The sequence below is a fragment of the Passer domesticus genome, chromosome Z (assembly GCF_036417665.1).
Source record: "Passer domesticus isolate bPasDom1 chromosome Z, bPasDom1.hap1, whole genome shotgun sequence".
Classification (NCBI taxonomy): domain Eukaryota; kingdom Metazoa; phylum Chordata; class Aves; order Passeriformes; family Passeridae; genus Passer; species Passer domesticus.
In genome coordinates, this window is record NC_087512.1 from 2,768,408 (window position 1) to 2,786,720 (window position 18,313).

Consider the following 18,313-nt stretch of genomic DNA (forward strand, 5'->3'; position numbering starts at 1 on the left):
AGTAAACTGAGCAGGGAGACACCAGGCATGTGTAAATGTCTGGATGAAGCAAGTGGCATCAAGGGAGAAGGCTGGGGATACATTAATTATTTTAATGGGGTGAAATTACAGAAGGACATGTCTAAGCTGAGAATCCGTGTGGAAAGCTTTTGAATGGAGAACCACAGGCTGGAAAAATCATCTCCCCAAGGGAAGTGGTGAAAGCTTTATTGCCTGAGATTTTAAATGACAGATTAGGAGAAATACCAAGGGACTCATTCTGAAACATCAGGAGATTGCACTGAAAGATTAGGAAGGGAAGAGGAAAGGCTGGAGGTGGTGCTGGCTCCAGGAATTTTGGGAGTGCAGCCCAGCACATCTTTTAGGCTCCTCTGGCTCTATGCTATCATTCTTTGACTGTGTCTGCCAAGAGTGCAATGATTTCAGTGTTAGTTACCCCACAAGGATGTGATAAGAACTCCCCTGCCAGGAAAAAACGTGGTTGAGCAAAGGGAATCTCGGCGCTTCCCCAAGGACAATGGGAGGAAATCAACTCAATCCTGGAGCACAACCTTGAGCCACACTCTCTCAACAAAGTAGAAGTTGGTTGTGAGAGCATTTTGCCTCATTAGGGCTCTCAGGGTGGCTTCTCTCAGCCAGCTCCTGGCACAGGGACACTCCTCTGTCCCTGCTCCCTTCTTTTTCTCAGCCCCAGGCCAAAAGTTTCCCTCCAGCTCCAGACTGAAGAATGACTTTTCAAGAGCTCATCTCAGAGGCATCCACAGGCATCCTCTGCAAAGGAAGCTTCACCTTCCAAGCCACATTTAAACAAGAGTCTGAAATCATAAATGTACTGCTGAAACCCAGCCAAGACATCCTCCTGCTGCTCTTGAGGTCACCCAGGTCTTCCTGCAGCCACAGCAGTGGCCAAACAGGGACCATGGAAAAGGTATCCAGAACACCACGGTGTTCATCCACCCCCAAGGTACAGCCAGAGTCTCCTTGGGAAGGAAAAGAAATAAAACATTTCCTTGCTGCTAGGTTTTATCAGCCACATAATCTAATTAACTAGCACAGCTGCTTCATTAGCATTAGAGGCATATTTATCAAGGGGCTAGAGGAAGAATTTATATAGATTAGTTTGTAATTTTGGAGTTCCTGGATGTTTTTTTTACTAGAGTTTACACAGTTCAGGACAGTGCAATGCTGAAGGACTTCAAGGCAGAGGGAGGCAGCTCCGTGTCCTCCCATGTGGTACCTGGCAAAGACAGGAGGAATCACAAGTCTTACTTCAAACACACTCTGATTGGTAAAAGCCTCTGCTTACTCACATGTGGTGTTCTGCAGGAGAAATAATTGTGAATTGGAGAAGCAGAAACACAGCCCAGTGCTGAAATTCTTTAGAGAAGTGAGCATTTAACAAAATAAGAAATGTTTCTAAAGTTGATTGAAGTTACTAACAGCGACCGCCTGCTTGCAGGCAAAATGAAGGATTTCCTGCAAGGTCACACAGAGCAGGATCACTATTGTTTCACTGCTGACACTATACTTTGAAAATTCAAAGAATAGCTTAGAAACACAAAACATTTCCCAGACCTCTAAGACCCATTCAGTTCTAAATGTAATTTGAAAGCTCTTTTACACACTTACGATTTGACACATAAACTTTTGCTTGTAAGTACCCAAACCAGCATTGAGTATCAAGATATTTGGAATGTTTTACTGGGGGTGGTACCAAATGCAACCAACTTACTTTTAAAATAAATATTGAAACTTTTAATATTTTTAGTTATTTTTATTTAAGGTCCTATCTTAATATCCTACATCTACCAAGGGATTTATATAAATGAAAGGAGATTTTTGAATACTTTCAGTCAAAGGAAGACTGGAAAAGAACCACAATGAAATGTTTGCAACAGACGGAGTATTCCTATAGTACTAGCCAAAAGATACAGCCAAAAGAGATTCCAGCTACACCTTTTGATTCAATGCATTTTAAGTAAAAAGATACATATGTCAGCTTAGAAGCCTTAAATTTGCCTGATGGATTCTGCATTTCTCTAGCATTTTACTTTAATTATTCTGGGTTTAGTATCTGAATGTTTTCTTTTAAATTGATTCACAATACTATGCTAGTCTGCAAGTGGTTGGGTTTTTTAAATTTTTTTTTATTTTTTTTTTCCTGAAGGAGTTATTATTTTACATAGTGGCCTGATAATATTATGCCAATTTGTGGTAAAATGTGTATGATTTTTTGCTTGAGACTGATCCCCATTTTTCACATCTAGTTCATAATTTTAATGACACCTTTTTTGTGTGTGTTTTTGGTGGGTGTTTTTCTTTGTTTACTTTTGGGGTTTTTTTGGATATTGTGGGGTTTTTTTTGTTTGGTTTGGGTTTTTGTTTTTTGGTTTTTTTTTGGTTGTTGTTTGGTTTGGTTTGGTTTGTTGTTGTTGTTGTTAGTTTTTTTGGTTGTTGTTGTTGTTGTTTTTTGGTGGAATTCCTTACGCTTTCCAGGAGGAATTGAGCACACAGCAATAAAACACAAACATCTCTTGCACATGGTTGGGAGAATGGAATGTCTGCAGCTCAGCCTGGCCCTGCACCTGCTCTCATCTTGCAGGTGCTAACACAGGTGTCTCCAAAACTCAGTCTGGGAGCTCAGAGTGGAGCAGCTGATGTGCCCTGCAGGGACAGTGAGGCAGTGGAGGCCTCCCCAGCCTCTTGTCCCTCTCAGTTGGGTGATTGTTCCATAACAGCCGAGGTCCAGCTGGCAGCCACCCGCTGTGACTCCTGTGGAAACACTCAACAGCTGCCAGGGTAGAATCAGAGGTTTTCCCAGCCAGCCTGGTGTGCTCCTGTCCCAGCATGACTTCAGCGAGCTGTTCCTCCTCCAGCACCCCATGCCCACGTGGGAAAAGCTGGTCTGTCCCAAAACACCAGAAGGGTTCCCTCAAGGCACTCTGCCCATGCAAAACCAAAGAGCTGAAAACCTTCCCAAAGGGCTGCACAAATCTCGTTTATTTGACTTTTCCCGATTTCCAACCAGGAGCTGAGCAGTCAGACCTGACAGCTGCCTGCTGATTTACGCGGCGTGCGCCGGGGACGGCTCAGCTGTGACACACGGCTCGGGTGCAGCTGCTGGGGATTTTTTTATTTCCCTCCTCGGGTTTCCAGTGCTAGGAAGCAACACGTGGCTGTGCTTGGGCAGCTCTCCAGACAGTCTGGCCCTGCTGCTCTCTAGATTCAGGCTCTTCACGTGCTGTGAAACAGCAGCAGCCGGGGAGAGGTGCAGCTGCTCCGTGGGCGTGGGGAGGGGAGAACAGCCCCAGGTTTCATAACTGGGGCAGCACTTCACGACGAGGGGGAGCTATGGACGTGCCACAGTGCCCAGGAAATCCTCCCAAGCCTGGAGTCGTGGTTACACGTGTGAGATAAAAAGTCTTCTCCTAATCTTAGCCAAGTCTTGAGGCTCTCATTAAAAAGCAGAGCTGGCAGCACCCTCAAGCCCTCATCTATCCCATCTTTGTATTCCAAAGAGTGATCAAAACTCCCTCACATTTTAAACACTCGAGCAAATAATTTCTAATTTGCTTTTAAGAGCTTCCAGTGATTAAGATTCCTTAATTGCAAGGCCATGACCTCCAGTGCCTTACACTGGCTTTCTTGCTAGATCATTCTTTGATGTCTACCCAGCCATGTTCTGATGCCTGCCAAGACTACAACTTCTTTCCCCTACCACAACAGGAAAATCAGATTATGTTCTTGTTCTTTCCAGATTCAAACACCATTCCCCTGGCTTTTGTGTGGGTTTTATCTCTAAGCAGTAGCTGCACCTGTAATCATCCCTGCATCTGTAATCATCCCTGCACTATGCTGCCTGCTCAAAATTTCACATCAGTTACCCCTGAGGTAACTTCTCTTGAGCCAGTTTAGCCCATGAGTTTTCCACTTGCTTTTGCCCTCATTTCCTACCCAAAGAGGAGTGAAGATAAATAGCCCCAAAAATAAGGCAACTCACCCTTTCCTCACAGCTTGATTTAAACACCTGGAACTAAACAGCCACTCCTGCAGTATGAAAGAGGCTGGAGATTTCCCATGGGCAGTGGCTCGTTGGGCATCCCTCCGTTCTTCCCCATCACAGCAAAAGAAAGGAGAGGAGAGAGGTCACACTTGTGGTGTTTTATTGACACCAGTGTAATTTTGAATCTCTCTTCCTGCAGATCAGTGGAAAATCAACTTTTGCAGTGAAACAGCTCTCATGGCCTTGCATAATCTCTTGCTACTCCAACTGCAAGCAGATTCTCACTGAGACCACCACTATTTGCCTGGATGCTTCCCACAACAAACAGGCCCATGCTCAATGTCCTCATGCGCTACCACTCTTTCTAGATTTTGCTTTTTCCCTGTACACAGGAGATTTTCTGATTTTTGGCTTTGGCATGAAATGGTTTCTAAAAGCTGGCGTGTGCAAAACACTTCTGGAAGTGTGGAAGGCTGGTGCTGGTGGTGGCATGGAAAAAACGGGGTTCAAGGAACCCTTAGGGAAGATGACATTTGAGGTAGAATTTTAAGGGCAATTGATTTCAAAATCATCACGTCCCACAGGGGTTCTGCAAAAACACTGTTTTCACATCTAGAAAAGTCTTACTGTGTGGGGGTTTTTTTCTGGTTTTGTTTGAAAACTATGCCTGCCTGCACTATCCATAGAGCTGCTTTACAGGTGTGTATCAGAGAAGGAAAAACAACTCCTAAAGACAACAGCAAGTTTGAATGCTATTTAATGAAAAATAGGTGAAGTTTACAAACACAAGGCCAACAGAGAGAAGAGCACAGCAGGAAACTGCCAAGGTACAGGTAAGAATTCTGAAGTGCATTGCTAGTGCAAGTCAGTAGGCAACAGAAGGAAAATCACGTTCCATGTAGGCCCCTTCAGGTGAGCTGGGGTTTGCTGGGCTACAACAGCTCGAAAGGCACAGCCTCAATCTCCCTTGAGAGCTCTTCATCCAGGACTTTCTACCGGGAGAGAAAACCAAGAGGAATCAGGGACCACGAGACAGCTTCCACAGACTGCTGGCAAACAAACACATCTGCAATTATCAAACCCTGGGAGGTTGTCAGCAGTGATGGATTAACCCTGGTGTTGAGCTGGAGGGACTCACTGCAAAGGGCACACAGCCATAGGGAAACCTCCAGAGGGCTGGACAAGCTCAGCTGCCTTTACTCTGTGACCCAATGTGATTTTGGAGACGTCCCAGCTCCCTGGTCCTCCCCAAAGGTGAGCATTCTGACCACAGAACAGCCTCAGGCTGGTAAGGGGAGCTTGTACTCCTGAATCAAAAACAAGTGGTATACCAACCCAGGCAGTCTCATCTGAAAATGTGAAAAATGCTCTTACCTAGATGGGATTTTTGATCACAGGTTTAAGGCTTACCACTCATGCTTTACGAGCAAGCAGGCAGTAGCCCAAAGGAACAAAAACGTGTTTTATGGGGCTCAAACGTAGCTCAGCTCACACAGGAAAGCTACATATGAACTTCCCAAACAGCCTTATGGTGTTTGGCTCAACAGCCACACCTGTAGATCACACAAGCATGGAGGAAATGGGCACCGTGTTTTACAGGGGAAGGTCCCCATTGCAGTTTAAAAGCTGATGTTGACTAAGATAAGCCTGGAGCTCTCTGAGAGTTCAGGAGGAGCAAGGAAGCTTCTGAGACCTACAGTGAGTGAATAAACATTCCAATAGGCAAAATTCATGGGGATATAGCTACCTAATCTGCACTGATATCACTGTGCCCAACTGCCTTTGCAGCTCAGACATCACTCCACCAGTTCCCCTGATCAGCATCTACAACTTCTGCCTCACCAAATCTCCCCATGAGAACATTAAGACTACAGTCTAAGGTGGGTAAATCTGTAATTAATTTATACATGTAGCTCCTGGAAAGATAAAAAAACTCTTACAAGTTCTCTTTTCGCTTCTTCAACCTTCACTTGTGCCAGAAGAATGCTCTAATGGGAGAAAGTGGAATAAAAATCAGTATTTCATCAAGAAACAAGAGTCCCTGCATCTTTACAAGAATCTAATTATGAGCCTCAGGTGAAATAATGGACAATTAATTAAGTTTTGTGTACGCACTTCACATGCAGAAGGTATTGCCTTTAAAAGTCTAATACTGGTGTGGATTTGGCAATCATGTATTTTTCAGAAGTCTGGTATGGCCTAAAGTCTGAAAAAACCCTTCATCTTAAGCAATTTTACAAACCCACCAATCAAGGGACTTGATTTCAACAATATTTGTGCAAGAATTTTCCAAAGCACAGTAGGTTTGCAAGGATAAACCTCCCTCCCCTCCTCCTGCCTGCACCAGGGGCTCTCCCTTGTCTCCACTGACAGCAAGGCTGGAGGAGGGAACTGGAGAACCTAATCCCATTTGAATGTCCTGTTCCACTTCAAGGAAGGAAGAAGCAGCCTCTTGGAGGAAGATGGATGAGACCCAGCAGCAGTCCCACCTTTCTAACCATAGCTTTTGTGGGTGTGGGGGTTTTTTTTTGGTTGGTTTTTTTTTGTTTGTTTGTTTTGTTTTTTGTTTTTTCTCTAGGAGAAAGACATCAGTGTTTGTATGATAGAGAAGAGAAACTTGCATTTTCATAGAGCTGAGTACCCAGCACCCTCAAGAGAAATCAAAGAAAATGATGGAGCAGCCAGTTTAGGGGACAAAACCTATGTTTGGCTATTTCTTCAGGATCCTTAAGATCCTGTTCAGAGCTCCAAAATCTGCAACATGTGCTGTGTCCACCATATTGACAGCCCGACAACACTTACAGCTAAAACACTGGTAAATCTCAAAAAGTTGTTTATATTAGGGGATTCCTTTTCCTCCATATTTCTTTGTCCAATCTCTAGCTAATTCACCTGAATACTAATTTACCCAGAAAATCTGTCTACTCTGTTAGAACAAAGTTTGCCTGACAAAGACACTTAATTTCTTGGCTTTGATTAATAAATAGAGATCAAGTCTTTGGTTTGCATCATTAACAGACCAAAGGCATCACAACATTACTGTGATATCCCTTACATTCTGAAGTCCACTAAAGTTAACCTGATGGCAAATACAACATAACAGTGGAATAAATAATTACAGGAGGTAAATCAAGATAGGATGCCAGTTCCATCTTCAATGGCTCCATTTTTTTACGCAGTGCAGCCAGCTCCTGCAGAGAGAGAAAGGCAGATCATATTCTAGACAATTATTTGTAGAATTGATGGAAATGAGTGAGATAGATCCACAGTTACCTACAACATTTCAGATTTTGAGAGACTTCATTCTCTACTAAACACGTGGAAAACAGAAGTTTTGCACACGCAGCAGCACAAAGACTCTCCCTTATCCTTATAAAGTAGAAGTAACTTCTTTTTGGGGCTGCAAACTGAGTACCTTCCACAGAGCTGAACTCTTTCCAAATAATCAAAGTTAAATAAAAAAGATAAAGTTATTTGTGCTGCCCGTTTCACTGATATCTTGGCAAAGCAGTTCTATAAATGTCAAGGAGTCAAACCGTACCTTAAGCTTGTGCTCTAGAAGATGACAAGCCTAGAAAATTTGCCTGTGGCTTTTTGGATGCAAAATTCCAACAAAAATTAGTTCTGGTCACTACCCTGGTTTAACACTGGGCAATGTGAGCAGTGCCACCCAGTGCCGGCGGGTGAGAAGCACAACAGAGAAACCAGGAAACCTATTTTCACTGCTCCACTCAAAAACAAAAAGGAAAAGATAGCAAAAGTAATAAGGAGAAAGACTGAGTCCCCACTACAATAACAGCAAAAACTATGGAAATATGTTGAGTGCACAGGACAAAGCTGTAAAACCTGTAGTTACTAACTCAAGAAATGTGCTTTTTCTTTAAGAGGTTCCACGAGGCTTACAATAAAGCTGAAAAATGCTATGTTTAAAGACACAACAACAAAAAAAATAGCACACAGTGATTCTGAATTTGGGTTTCATTTGATCTTACCCCCTTTTTTTTTAAGTGTTTGGAAGATATTTACTTCACACAAAGCAGCAATGACCCAGCACATGGGTCATTCTATCAAGAAACTGCAATACACAAGTAGCCATGTAATGGGATATAGCCCACAGAATATCCACTCTGTTTATAACACGGACCAGAAATAAAGGAGGCAGATCTGTTTTCAGCGTCAGGGAATTTATTCTGTGGAAATTCTCCAGTAGACACCTTTAGGAGAAACAAACCCACCCAAAAGATCACACTTTATAGGACTCCACCTACAGGATTTTTATTTGTGCTTCCTTTGGCCATTAAGATTTGTTCAGACAACCAAAAAGCAAACTACAATTCCTGAAAGCACCCAACAAGCAAGCCTGGCCTGTCCCACTGCAGCAACATCCCTCTTGTATGCAAAAACCTACCTCAGATGATTTCATGAGTGCCTCATGTGTCAGGGATTTGTCCAACCCCCTGGCAACAAGCTCATTCTGCAAACAGGAGAGAGCACAAAATGTAACAAGAAGGAGAAAGATGTCACCATTTCCTTCTGTTTATATCTAAACAGGCAGAGAAGAACCCAGGTTGTCCACAGCAGAAACGTGTGCTATATATGGAGCCATAGCTATAGCTGGTGTACAAAATGAGGCGCTGCTAAAATTTGTAGTAAGAATAGTAAGTCTTTCCAGAAAAGCAGTGGGAGAAGGGCACATGGCAAGGCTGAAGAAAGGCTGCTCAGGAAAATGTCAATTGCAATACAACACTTTGCATCTCGTGTTTGTCAAGGTGTCAGGCATGGCTTTACTTTAGCCAAAAAGTAACCTGCCAGAGTTTCTCAGGGAACAAGGAGACAGCACTGTGCTGTACTGATCACAGGATGCACTGAGGAGAGATCAGCAGGGACAACTGAGCTATATTCACATGTTGTCCTGTCAGCTCAAGAGTCCCCAGTACTGGAGTTTAGGAAGCTTATGGAATGTCTCTGTAGCTACAAATTTGGGCTCAACCAAACACTGCTGTGTCATCCCATTACAGCGTCATGTAAGAAAATTCATTCAACCTACCTCAGCATCCGCGATCCTTATTTTCATATCCTTAGATTTATCTTCCAGAAACTTCAAGTTCTTGGAGTGAATCTCAGCTTTGGCCTGTTCTGCTTTCTGAGATGCCTCCACTTTTTCAATATCCCTTAAAAAATAAGGCAAAAAATAAAAACAGTTACATTCAAACATGTATCAGTATACAAATACTGTTACTTATCTATGCTCAAGCTAAACCCTGCAATACAACAAACACAAGAAGGAAGAAAATTGAGAAAGCCCCGTATTTCCCGGTGAGATTTTCCAATGGAAACATAAACAGCTGTTACCTCCAGAACCCCACAGACCAGAGAAAACACAGGCAAAGAAGAAAGCCATACGCCTAAAAGCAAAGGGTAATAGTCTTGTCCATAACTCCCTAACTCACTTAGAGTCCTGTTACATGAGCTAAACCCCATATCAAGAGGAGCCAAACCTGCAGAAAGCGCATGGGAACCTATTTTACAGGCCAAATTACCACTTTAAAAGACAAAAAAAAAGAAAACCCCACTCCACAAATAATTAGACTGGAAGGGAGCTGTGGAGAGCATCCGGACCAACCCCTACTCAAGGCTGGGGTTGATCACACTGTGCTTGGCAAAGCACTTCAGATTACATCCTCCAGGGAAAGGACTTGACACCCATTTCTTTTAGAGTTGTTATGATTATTACGTCTTCTACACACTGGTTAAGGGAACTTCTTACCTGAGAATGGTTTTTGTTTCCCCTCCCTTAGTCTGACTACGGAGGCCATGCTAAATGTGCTAAGAAAATCAGATTTGTCTTCAGCCTCAGACAAAAGCAACTGGAGGAAGACGGAAACTTGTATCTGAAAACAGCTTGTAGATTGCTTTTGCTTTAAAATAATTGTTTTGATGCTTTCCCAGATCTCTTTTGACTACTGAAAGTATCCATAACACACAGGTTTTGATAGATACTTCCAAATACTTAGAATTGGAGATGTGTCAAACCCCTAAAAATTCAGTTATCCTTGCTAGTTACCACAACCAACATTGCCTAAGACAGAAATCACCAGTATTACTTTAATCTTTCCCTCTTCCTCATCCATTACTCACTTCTCTAACTGTTTTTCCACCATCAGTGCTGAAGTTAGTTTTTTCATGAGGATCTTCAATTTGTGTTCCAGTTCATCGTTTTTTGATTTTGTTTTATACAGTTCCAAGGTCATGTCATTTAAGACACTGTAGAAGCTGGTAAAGAGAGAATCAGTGGGAATGCTTAGAAGTCAGCTTTTCTGAAAGTCAGAGTTGTTGTTATTCTTTTCTCCACACTTCAAACAAATGACTTAGTTTCCTCTTAATGTTATGGCAGGAGTAAATTTAAATAAGACGCTAAGGGGATGTGCTTTCCATAACTAACACAGATTTCCATGTGGAAGGGAAAACAGCCCAGCAACCTGAGCAAATGAACAACTGGCATTCTGGTGAATAAAACCACCACATGCTCCACCCCTGGCTTGCCTCAGTGTCTTTGAGAGAAACTGTATCCAGACCCTGAAAATGCATGGTCACAAGATGTGCCCAGCAGCACAAAGCTCTTCCCCCTCCAGCCCAGGAAGAGAGATGTAAGAGCCAAGATCCTAAATATCACACAAAAATTGGATTCCAAGGCAGACTGTGCCCCTTCTTTGCTGCAAGTGCTGCAGTGCCACAGGCCAAAGCTGTGGAGAGCAGCCCAAGGAGACCAGACTAACAGATGCCATTTCTCCATGGCAGAGGGAATCTCCTTATCACAGAAACAGGGTGCCCCCCCACTCCATTGATTCAGAAGGCTGAACAATTGCTTTAATAAAACTATATTATATTACATCTTACTATAATATATTAAAGAGATACTATACTAAAGAAAAACTCGTGACTCTCTGAGACAGCCAGGACACAGCTTTGACCCAACTGGCCAAGGAATCAAAACAATCCTCCACAGAATCCAACTGACAAATCACTTCAGGTAAACAATCTTCCCAACACATTCCAGACGTGCAAAAACAACAGGAGGAGAGAATAGAGATAAGAATTGTTTTCTCTTCTTCTCTCCGTGCTTCTCCAGGAAAAAAACCTGTGAGAGAGAATTATGTCTCTCTGTTTAGAGAATGTGAATTCCACATCTCCTTGCATGAACTGAGGCCAGATGAGACAGACAAGGACAAGGAGCTGAGGCTGGAAGACCAGTCACAGTTCCCCAGTCTTTGCCTAAGCAGTGTGAGCACTGCTGTAGCCTGGGACACCTGGCACAACAGTCCAACTGGCTTGCAGTGGCTTGCAGCCACTGACTACAAAAGCATGAGAAAAAGGAGGGATTTAACTCCATCCCAGGCCCTTCTCAGGCTTCAGAGCCTTCTTGTGCTGGGATAACCTAGAGCTAGCACTTTGTGCTCAGCTCCCACGCACTCCAAAGGGGTGAAAAACAACCCTGACAAATAAGATTCCTAGTGCCAACTTTGAAGCTGCCGAAGTGAAAAAACAGAGGAAAGCAGCATAGACCCTCACCACGAATGCAGAGTGTGAAGAAATACCTGGTAAGAGATGTGTTCTCCACTTCGAGGTCCATTGCACTTCGTACCAGGTCACTGGTGACCTCTCCAAACAGACTGTTTTCAAAAAAACCCAGGGTTTGTCGAAGAATATCGTGCCAGTACTCAGCTGGAAAATATATACAACCCAAAGAAGTGATTTTTTTAATGTTACTGCTCTTTTTTGAGCTCTTCAAAGCTAGAACCCAATCCCACAGTGGGAACTTGGCTACCTGCCTGTTGCTGGGGGAAAAAAGACGCTTTTAAAAAAGGCTTAAACGTGCCAAACCTGCTGCCACATCTCCATTTGTCAAACAAATTCAGTGTATAAAGGGAGAAAGCACTGCTCCACTCCCTCCCTGGCCAGTCTCTCTGACATCAGACAAACAAGAGCTCACCCTCATGCTACAGCAATGAGCACATGCAGGTCACCTCCTCACAAAGCTCAGCCTTGTTCATGGCAGGCTTGGGAAGCCTGTCTCCATAATTTTTTGTTTGGCAAGGCACTTGAAGGAACAAAAACCAAACACGTTTTCTTACGAAAATATCTCCATGCGTACTATGCCAGTGGTTGCACAGAAAAGTGAAATTCCTTCCTGAGAAAAGCCTGTTAAGTGACAGTCCTTTATCACGTGTGTTAAAAACATACTATGGTCTCCTGAACCACTAACTAAAAAAAAAAAAAAAAACAAACAAATTAAAAAATAGTCACTCTAGGCAGCTTCAGCACAACTTAATCATCTCAAAGTTGTTTCAGGCTCCTCCAGGGCTTTTCTTAACAGTGGCTTAGCACCAGCTCAAGCTCTTGAATAGCTGCAGGGACACTTCCCTCTCTATCCAGGCAATATTTCCATGTTGTGCTATCCAGCCCAGCAGACTAGGAGGTTTTAGCAATTAACCTCCTTGTCCATATTTATGGCCTGCTCAAGATGGCTTAACAAATTTTCCTTGAACAATCTTATGTCACTGTAAATTGTTGTAAAAACTGAATAAAAAAAAAAGCTGAGTCTATTTCAATTACATATATTTATATATATTCCAAAGTTTTCAACAAATACAATCTTCAAGATCGCTCAGAACAGCCTGACTCAGGTGGAACTGAGAAATGGAGCTTCAAACTCACCTTCTGCTTCATACTTGCTTGTCCTGTCCTTCATGTCCTCTATCACCAACATAGCATCCTTATCACTCTCTTCATTGCACTCCACAATTTCATGCAAAATATCCACTGTCCTTTCATTCACCTCATATTGTGGAATAGGCGCATCGTTAAATAATTTCTTTAGCCATGAAGTAACCTGCCAGAGAAGGGAGACAAAAGAACAAGCAATCACTTGAAATGACAGCAAATAGCTGATAGATGTGAAGAATGTAAACCACTGCAAACTCTGCACTCCTGAAGAGCAACTCCTACATCAGTGCAGGAGGCGTGGGTGGGAAAAGGGGAGAAAAATTCCTTTCCCTCTTTTTTAAACACCCTCTGTGGTCTAAAAGACTATATTATATCCTTTTTTTTTTCTCACTCATATCTTTGGACACCTGTGTGTAATAACCTCCATGTGATAAAATTGCACCTTTTTCATGCGGCCTGTTGGCTACAGACACAGTAACGACCCAAGAGATGTTAAATGGGTGTTTGGAAAAATGGTGAACACTGTGTTTAAAACGTGTGGGATAAAAGTTCCCGAGCCATCCCTGGGAACAGTCTCTCTGCAGGAGAGCGAGAGAGAGTCCCCACAATGTGCCTGAAAAGCAGCTGTACCATCGGAAACAAGGTCAGAAATAAGAGATCAACACAGTGCTCTCAGGTAGGGCTGTGATTGTGGAGTCATAGAATTATTTGGGCTGGAAAAGCCCTCCAGGATCATCAAATCCAAGCATTCCCCCAGCATTGCCCAGCACAATACTGACCCACGTCCCCAAGGCCACATCCATATGGCTTTTAAATCCTTCCAGGAATGGGGACTCCACCACTGCCCTGGGTAGCTGTGGCAGGCCTGGACAACTCTTGGACCGAAGAAATTTTCCCTAATATCCAAACTAATTAGATTAGAAAGGTTAGATTATGCCCAGTAACAGCTGAAGAACATGGAAGCTCTACAGCACGTAAGGAACATAAAATCTTGCACAAGCCTGCCTAATAAACCTGACGGAGAATGGACGCAGCCGTATAACTTTAAGCGTCTTTTTTCCCCCCAGCACCTCCTCCCTCACCCTGCCGCCGTACCCGCGCCTCAGCGACCTACACAGGCAGCAATGGAGAAAACCACCGCACCACAAGGCGCAAACAGCACGAACGACGTGTGTGTGCGGAAAACTGCGATGAAAAGAGAAAGCCAGCCCTGCCGGCCCCCGTTACCCGTGTGAGCTTCTCCTGGAAGGAATCGCCGTCCGATGTTCCCGCCAGCGCCATCCCTCCCGGAGCCTGACGGGAGCGGGCGGCTGAGGGGCGGCGCCGGCGGGGGAAATAGTGACGAAAAAGTGTTTTAACAGTTAACCGGAGAGTTGAACGCTCTGAAACGAGTTAAGGGAAGATGCTAAAAAAGGCCAAACGAACCCCAACAACAGAAGAGATGCAGGAGGAAGACACCAATAAGTACAGCAGAAAGATGTCTGGGGGTGCTGGTGGCGGCAGCTGGACATGAGCCCAGGGTGCCCGGTGGGCAATGGCCCCTGGGCTGTCCCAGCCAGGGTGTGACACAGTGTAAAAATAGGTCAGAAACTGTTGTAAAATAGTTGATAGATCGTTAAGCATGTACTGTTAGCTTGGTTATTGTAAAAGGGGTTAAAAGCGTAGTTAGAGGAAATACGGTACTCCGCGTACCGTATTACACCTAAGTAAAATGCATCCCCCCCCAAGCGAAATGAGTCAACCTGGACAGAACTGTAATGGGCCAATCAAGCGCCTTAAACCTTCATGCAAATGAAAGATCCAAAAGGAAACCAATCCAAAGGAACAAAAAACAGGATAAAAAGGGGCTTCTGACCCACTGAATCTGTGCGGCTCCATCTGGGACATCCCTGCTGAGAAGCCCCAGCGTTGCAGCATCCTCGACGGGAACGCTCCTGCTCGGGCCGCGGGCGCCTTTGCTTTAGGCCTTCCTTTTTCTGATAATAAATGCTGAAATCACTCTAGTACCGGGAAATTGCTCTCGTTTTTAACACCAGGGCAGGGCCCGTCCCTGTGCTGGCCCTGCTGAGGCACCTCCAGTGCTGGGACAGCTCTGGGCCCTCAGCACAAGAGAGACACTGAGGGGCTGGAGCGTGTCCAGGGCAGGGAACGGGGCTGGGAAGGGGCTGGAGCCCCAGGAGAGGCTGAGGGAGCTGGGAAGGGGCTGAGCCTGGAGCAAAGGAGGCTCAGGGGGGACCTTGTGGCTCTGCACAGCTCCTGCCAGGAGGGGACAGCCGGGGGGTCGGGCTGTGCTCCCAGGAACAGGGACAGGAGGAGAGGGAACGGCATCAGGCTGGGCCAGGGGAGGGTTAAATCGGATATTTGGATATTCAGAAAATGGTCATCACAAAAAGGGGTGTGAAGCCCTGGCCGGGGGAAATGGTGGTGTTAGTTCTTAACATCCATATGGTTTTGTTTTCTTTTTTTTTACTTTTTTTTTTTTTTGTTGGTAGTTGTTGTGGGGGTTTTTTTTTGTTTTTTTTTGGGGGTTTTTTGTGTTTTTTTTTTCCCCCAGGCACTTTTACAGAAATTTAAGTGATTTCCAAAATAATCAGCATGGGAAGAATTGATGAAGAATCACGTTTGGTACAACACATGACAAAGTAGCTGAGGATTTTTCACTTAACCTTTTCAACTCACAGAAGGGGATTCCACTGGAATCTGTGGCTTTACCAACCTCTGTGGATTACCAGAGGGACCGATCACACTGTGCCTGAGTTTCAGCACTTTCTCACTGCAGACCAAATCGTGTCTCACATATGAGACATAAAATCCTCCCCAGCTGCAGACTGAGGGGTGGGGGTGTTGAATTCTGCCCCTGGGCTCAGGTGAGACCCCACCTGCAGAGCTGCCCCAGCCCTGGCTCCAGCAGCACAAGGACGTGGAGCTGCTGCAGCCAGTGCAGAGGAGGCACGGAGATGCTGCCAGGGCTGGAGCCCCTCTGCTCTGGAGCCAGCCTGGCACAGCTGGGGCTGCTCCCCTGCACAAGAGAAGGCTGCAGGGACACCTGAGAGCCCCTGCCAGGGCCTGCAGGGGCTCCAGGAGAGCTGCCCAGGCACTGGGGACAAGGCCTGCAGGGACAGCACACAGGCCATGGCTGCACTGCCACAGGGCAGGCACAGATTTTGGGATGTTGGGCAGGAATTGGTGTCTGGGAGGGTGGGCAGGCCCTGGCCCAGGGTGCCCAGAGCAGCTGTGGCTGCCCCAACCTTGGAAGTGTTCTGGCCCAGTTTACATGGGGCTTGGTGTGGTGTCCAATGGAGCATCCAAGATTCAAAGGTGCTCATAGTCAAAAGGAATGACAAAATGACAAACTTCACAAAAGTTTTCCAAATTAAATTACACACTTGGCATGGAAATTTTAATGTTAGTCTCTGACCTCCTCAAGTAAGCCCAGGACAGTAGGTTTTGGAAAAAGAGGTAGGGTGAAAGGGAAGAAAGCAGGATTAAAGAGGAGGAGAGAGGAAGAAAGAGATCACGAGGCTTTGCTCCAGTGTTGATCCAGCTGGTGGAGTGCCTAGGGTCCTGGGATGCCTGCATGTAAGGTCTTGGTGGGGGCACCTTTTATCAATGACTTTCCCTGCCCTGAAGGTTACTTTCCTACTTCCCATGCAAATTTATCAGCTGCAATTCATTCTTCTAGACCTTTCTGAAGATTAGTTGGATAGCTTCAAGGGTCTCTGGTGGTCTTGATTCCCTGTACAGTCCTAGACTGATTCTTGGCTTCGTTGCTGTGCTGTGTATGTCTCTAGGAACCAGAACAAGGATGTTCCAGAAAAACGCTGCCCTATCTCTGAATGGCTCTTTCTCCAGCCACATCCTGTTCTTCCTCACAGCTGTGTTTTTACCAACAAACCTTGATTCCTGTTATCAACAATCCGTGGTTGGCTCTACAGTTATCCAGCTATTGGTGTTTGGGGCACACAACCTCTTATCTTCTGGGCTTCTGTACTCAGGGCAACCCAATTTAAGCCATGAAACAGCAGCTAACAAGCAAGCTCTGAGAAATGTCCATCTGTTAGAGAAAACAAATTACTTGTTGGTGGAATTGCCTTGTCGAGCTTGATATGCTTCAATGATCTCAGACCTAGGGGGAGGTTAACAAATCTTGGGGAGGAAGGATGTACCACTGATAGTGGGCACAGAGAATGCAGAGTCTACAGGCCACAAGGACATCTGCCTGAACTCCCAATAATAAAGTGAACCCAGCATCTGTGCTGAAATCAGCTCTGACTGGGTAAACAGTAATTCTGGTGGGGGAATCTGCGACAACTGACCCAAGAAATCCACCGAGCCAAAAGAAGAGAAAGACTGGGCATGAGAAACAATAGAATCATTAACCCATACTAATTAATAAAAGAACTATGTAACATGTAGCCAGTGAATGCTAGTTCCTTTGTATGCTAAGATCTATAAATTGTGAAGCGTTTTGATTGTTCTGGAATGCCACTGAGCACCCAGTCTTGCACAACTCTGCAATAAATAATCAATGTCTCTCTCGTGTGTCTGATTATTGGCCTATTGCACAACAGGGAAGGAATCAAATTTTTGCAGACAGCATTGTCACTGCCCTATTCCTTTTCCTACCCATGATACTGAGCCCCACCAGATTTGCACCCCTCAAAATTTAATCAGTAGCTGTAGCACAACAGCTACAATTAAGCAGCTGCATGTTGTGAGCATTGCGTGCTTGGCTTTTTTAAGGAAATCAAGATTATTCCAAGAGGAATGGCTGTCTGGATGAGAGCCATGAGGACTGAAGTCAGCAGGACTGAGGAGTCAGTACCTGGGAGCAGAGTAATTCTGGCAGTGGGAGATTGTGGCCAGCATCTCATTGACCACCAACTGAAAAGAGACTAACTAAAATGAAAAGCGAGATTTAACTAGCAAAGAAGGGTCTGAGTAGTAATTAATTGAAGTGGTAGTTAATAGAATGGTACTAACTAACAGAGAAGTTATGTAACTTGTAAGCAATAAATGCTGACACCTTTGGTTGTTGAAGTGTATAAACAGAGTAACGTTTTGATGATGGATAACTAGACACCCAGCTACCTGCTTTGTGCTAAATAGACAAGAAAGACAGAAATACCTCGCCTCGGTGTGTGAAATGGTGCTGCACACCGAGGAACGAGCCCGCGGGGTAACACTTCTGTCCCTGTGTCTCTGCCCCGTCCTTATGCCCGTTCTCTTCCGTGCCCTTGTCCCTGTCCCTTTCCGTGCTCCTGCCCTAGTCACTGTCCGTTCCGTGCTCCTGCCCTTGTCACTACCCGCGTCCCCGGCCCTTGTTCCTGTCCCTGCCTCAGCTCCTGTCCCTATTCCTTCCCGTGTCCCTGCCCTGTCCCTATTCCTTCCCGTGTCCCTGCCCTTGTCCCCATTCCCGCCCCTGTCCCATCTCCGGCCGTCCCTCACTCCCCGCCCCTTCCGCCCGCTCAGGGCCATTTCAAGGACACCTCCCGCAGCGGCCTTTTTTCTAAAAGCCTCACTTAGCTTTTTTTTTAATTTTTATTTTTAATTACGTGTATAATTTTCATTACATGTTCTACATGT

General features: G+C 44.9%; 1 protein-coding gene across 2 annotated transcripts; it reads right to left on the minus strand.

The window, feature by feature from the left end:
* Window positions 1-4,742: 4,742 nt before the first annotated feature.
* On the minus strand, window positions 4,743-14,365 carry HAUS1 (HAUS augmin like complex subunit 1). 2 transcript variants are annotated; one of them, XM_064403394.1, is made up of 9 exons: window positions 14,153-14,365; window positions 12,719-12,893; window positions 11,599-11,725; window positions 10,142-10,276; window positions 9,051-9,174; window positions 8,412-8,477; window positions 7,123-7,194; window positions 5,944-5,991; window positions 4,743-4,995 (listed from the first exon to the last, which is right to left on the minus strand). In XM_064403394.1, exons 1-9 carry the CDS (start codon window positions 14,348-14,350, stop codon window positions 4,936-4,938), a joined length of 1,005 nt encoding a protein of 334 aa, XP_064259464.1. In that variant the 5' UTR covers window positions 14,351-14,365; the 3' UTR covers window positions 4,743-4,935. The 2 variants fall into 2 exon arrangements, with proteins under 2 accessions (XP_064259464.1, XP_064259465.1); XM_064403395.1 differs by lacking the exon at window positions 14,153-14,365 and adding an exon at window positions 13,955-14,090.
* Between the last annotated feature and the right edge of the window lie 3,948 nt (window positions 14,366-18,313).

Coding starts and splice junctions, on each gene's coding strand:
- HAUS1 (XM_064403394.1), bottom strand. CDS start 14,350: ATGCTTAACGATCTATCAACTATTTTACAACAGTTTCTGACCTATTTT. Junction 11,726..12,718: donor AAGCAAGTATGAAGCAGAAG/GTGAGTTTGAAG, acceptor TATATTTTCCAG/CTGAGTACTGGCACGATATT. Junction 4,996..5,943: donor AAGAAGCGAAAAGAGAACTT/GTAAGAGTTTTT, acceptor CTCTCCCGGTAG/AAAGTCCTGGATGAAGAGCT.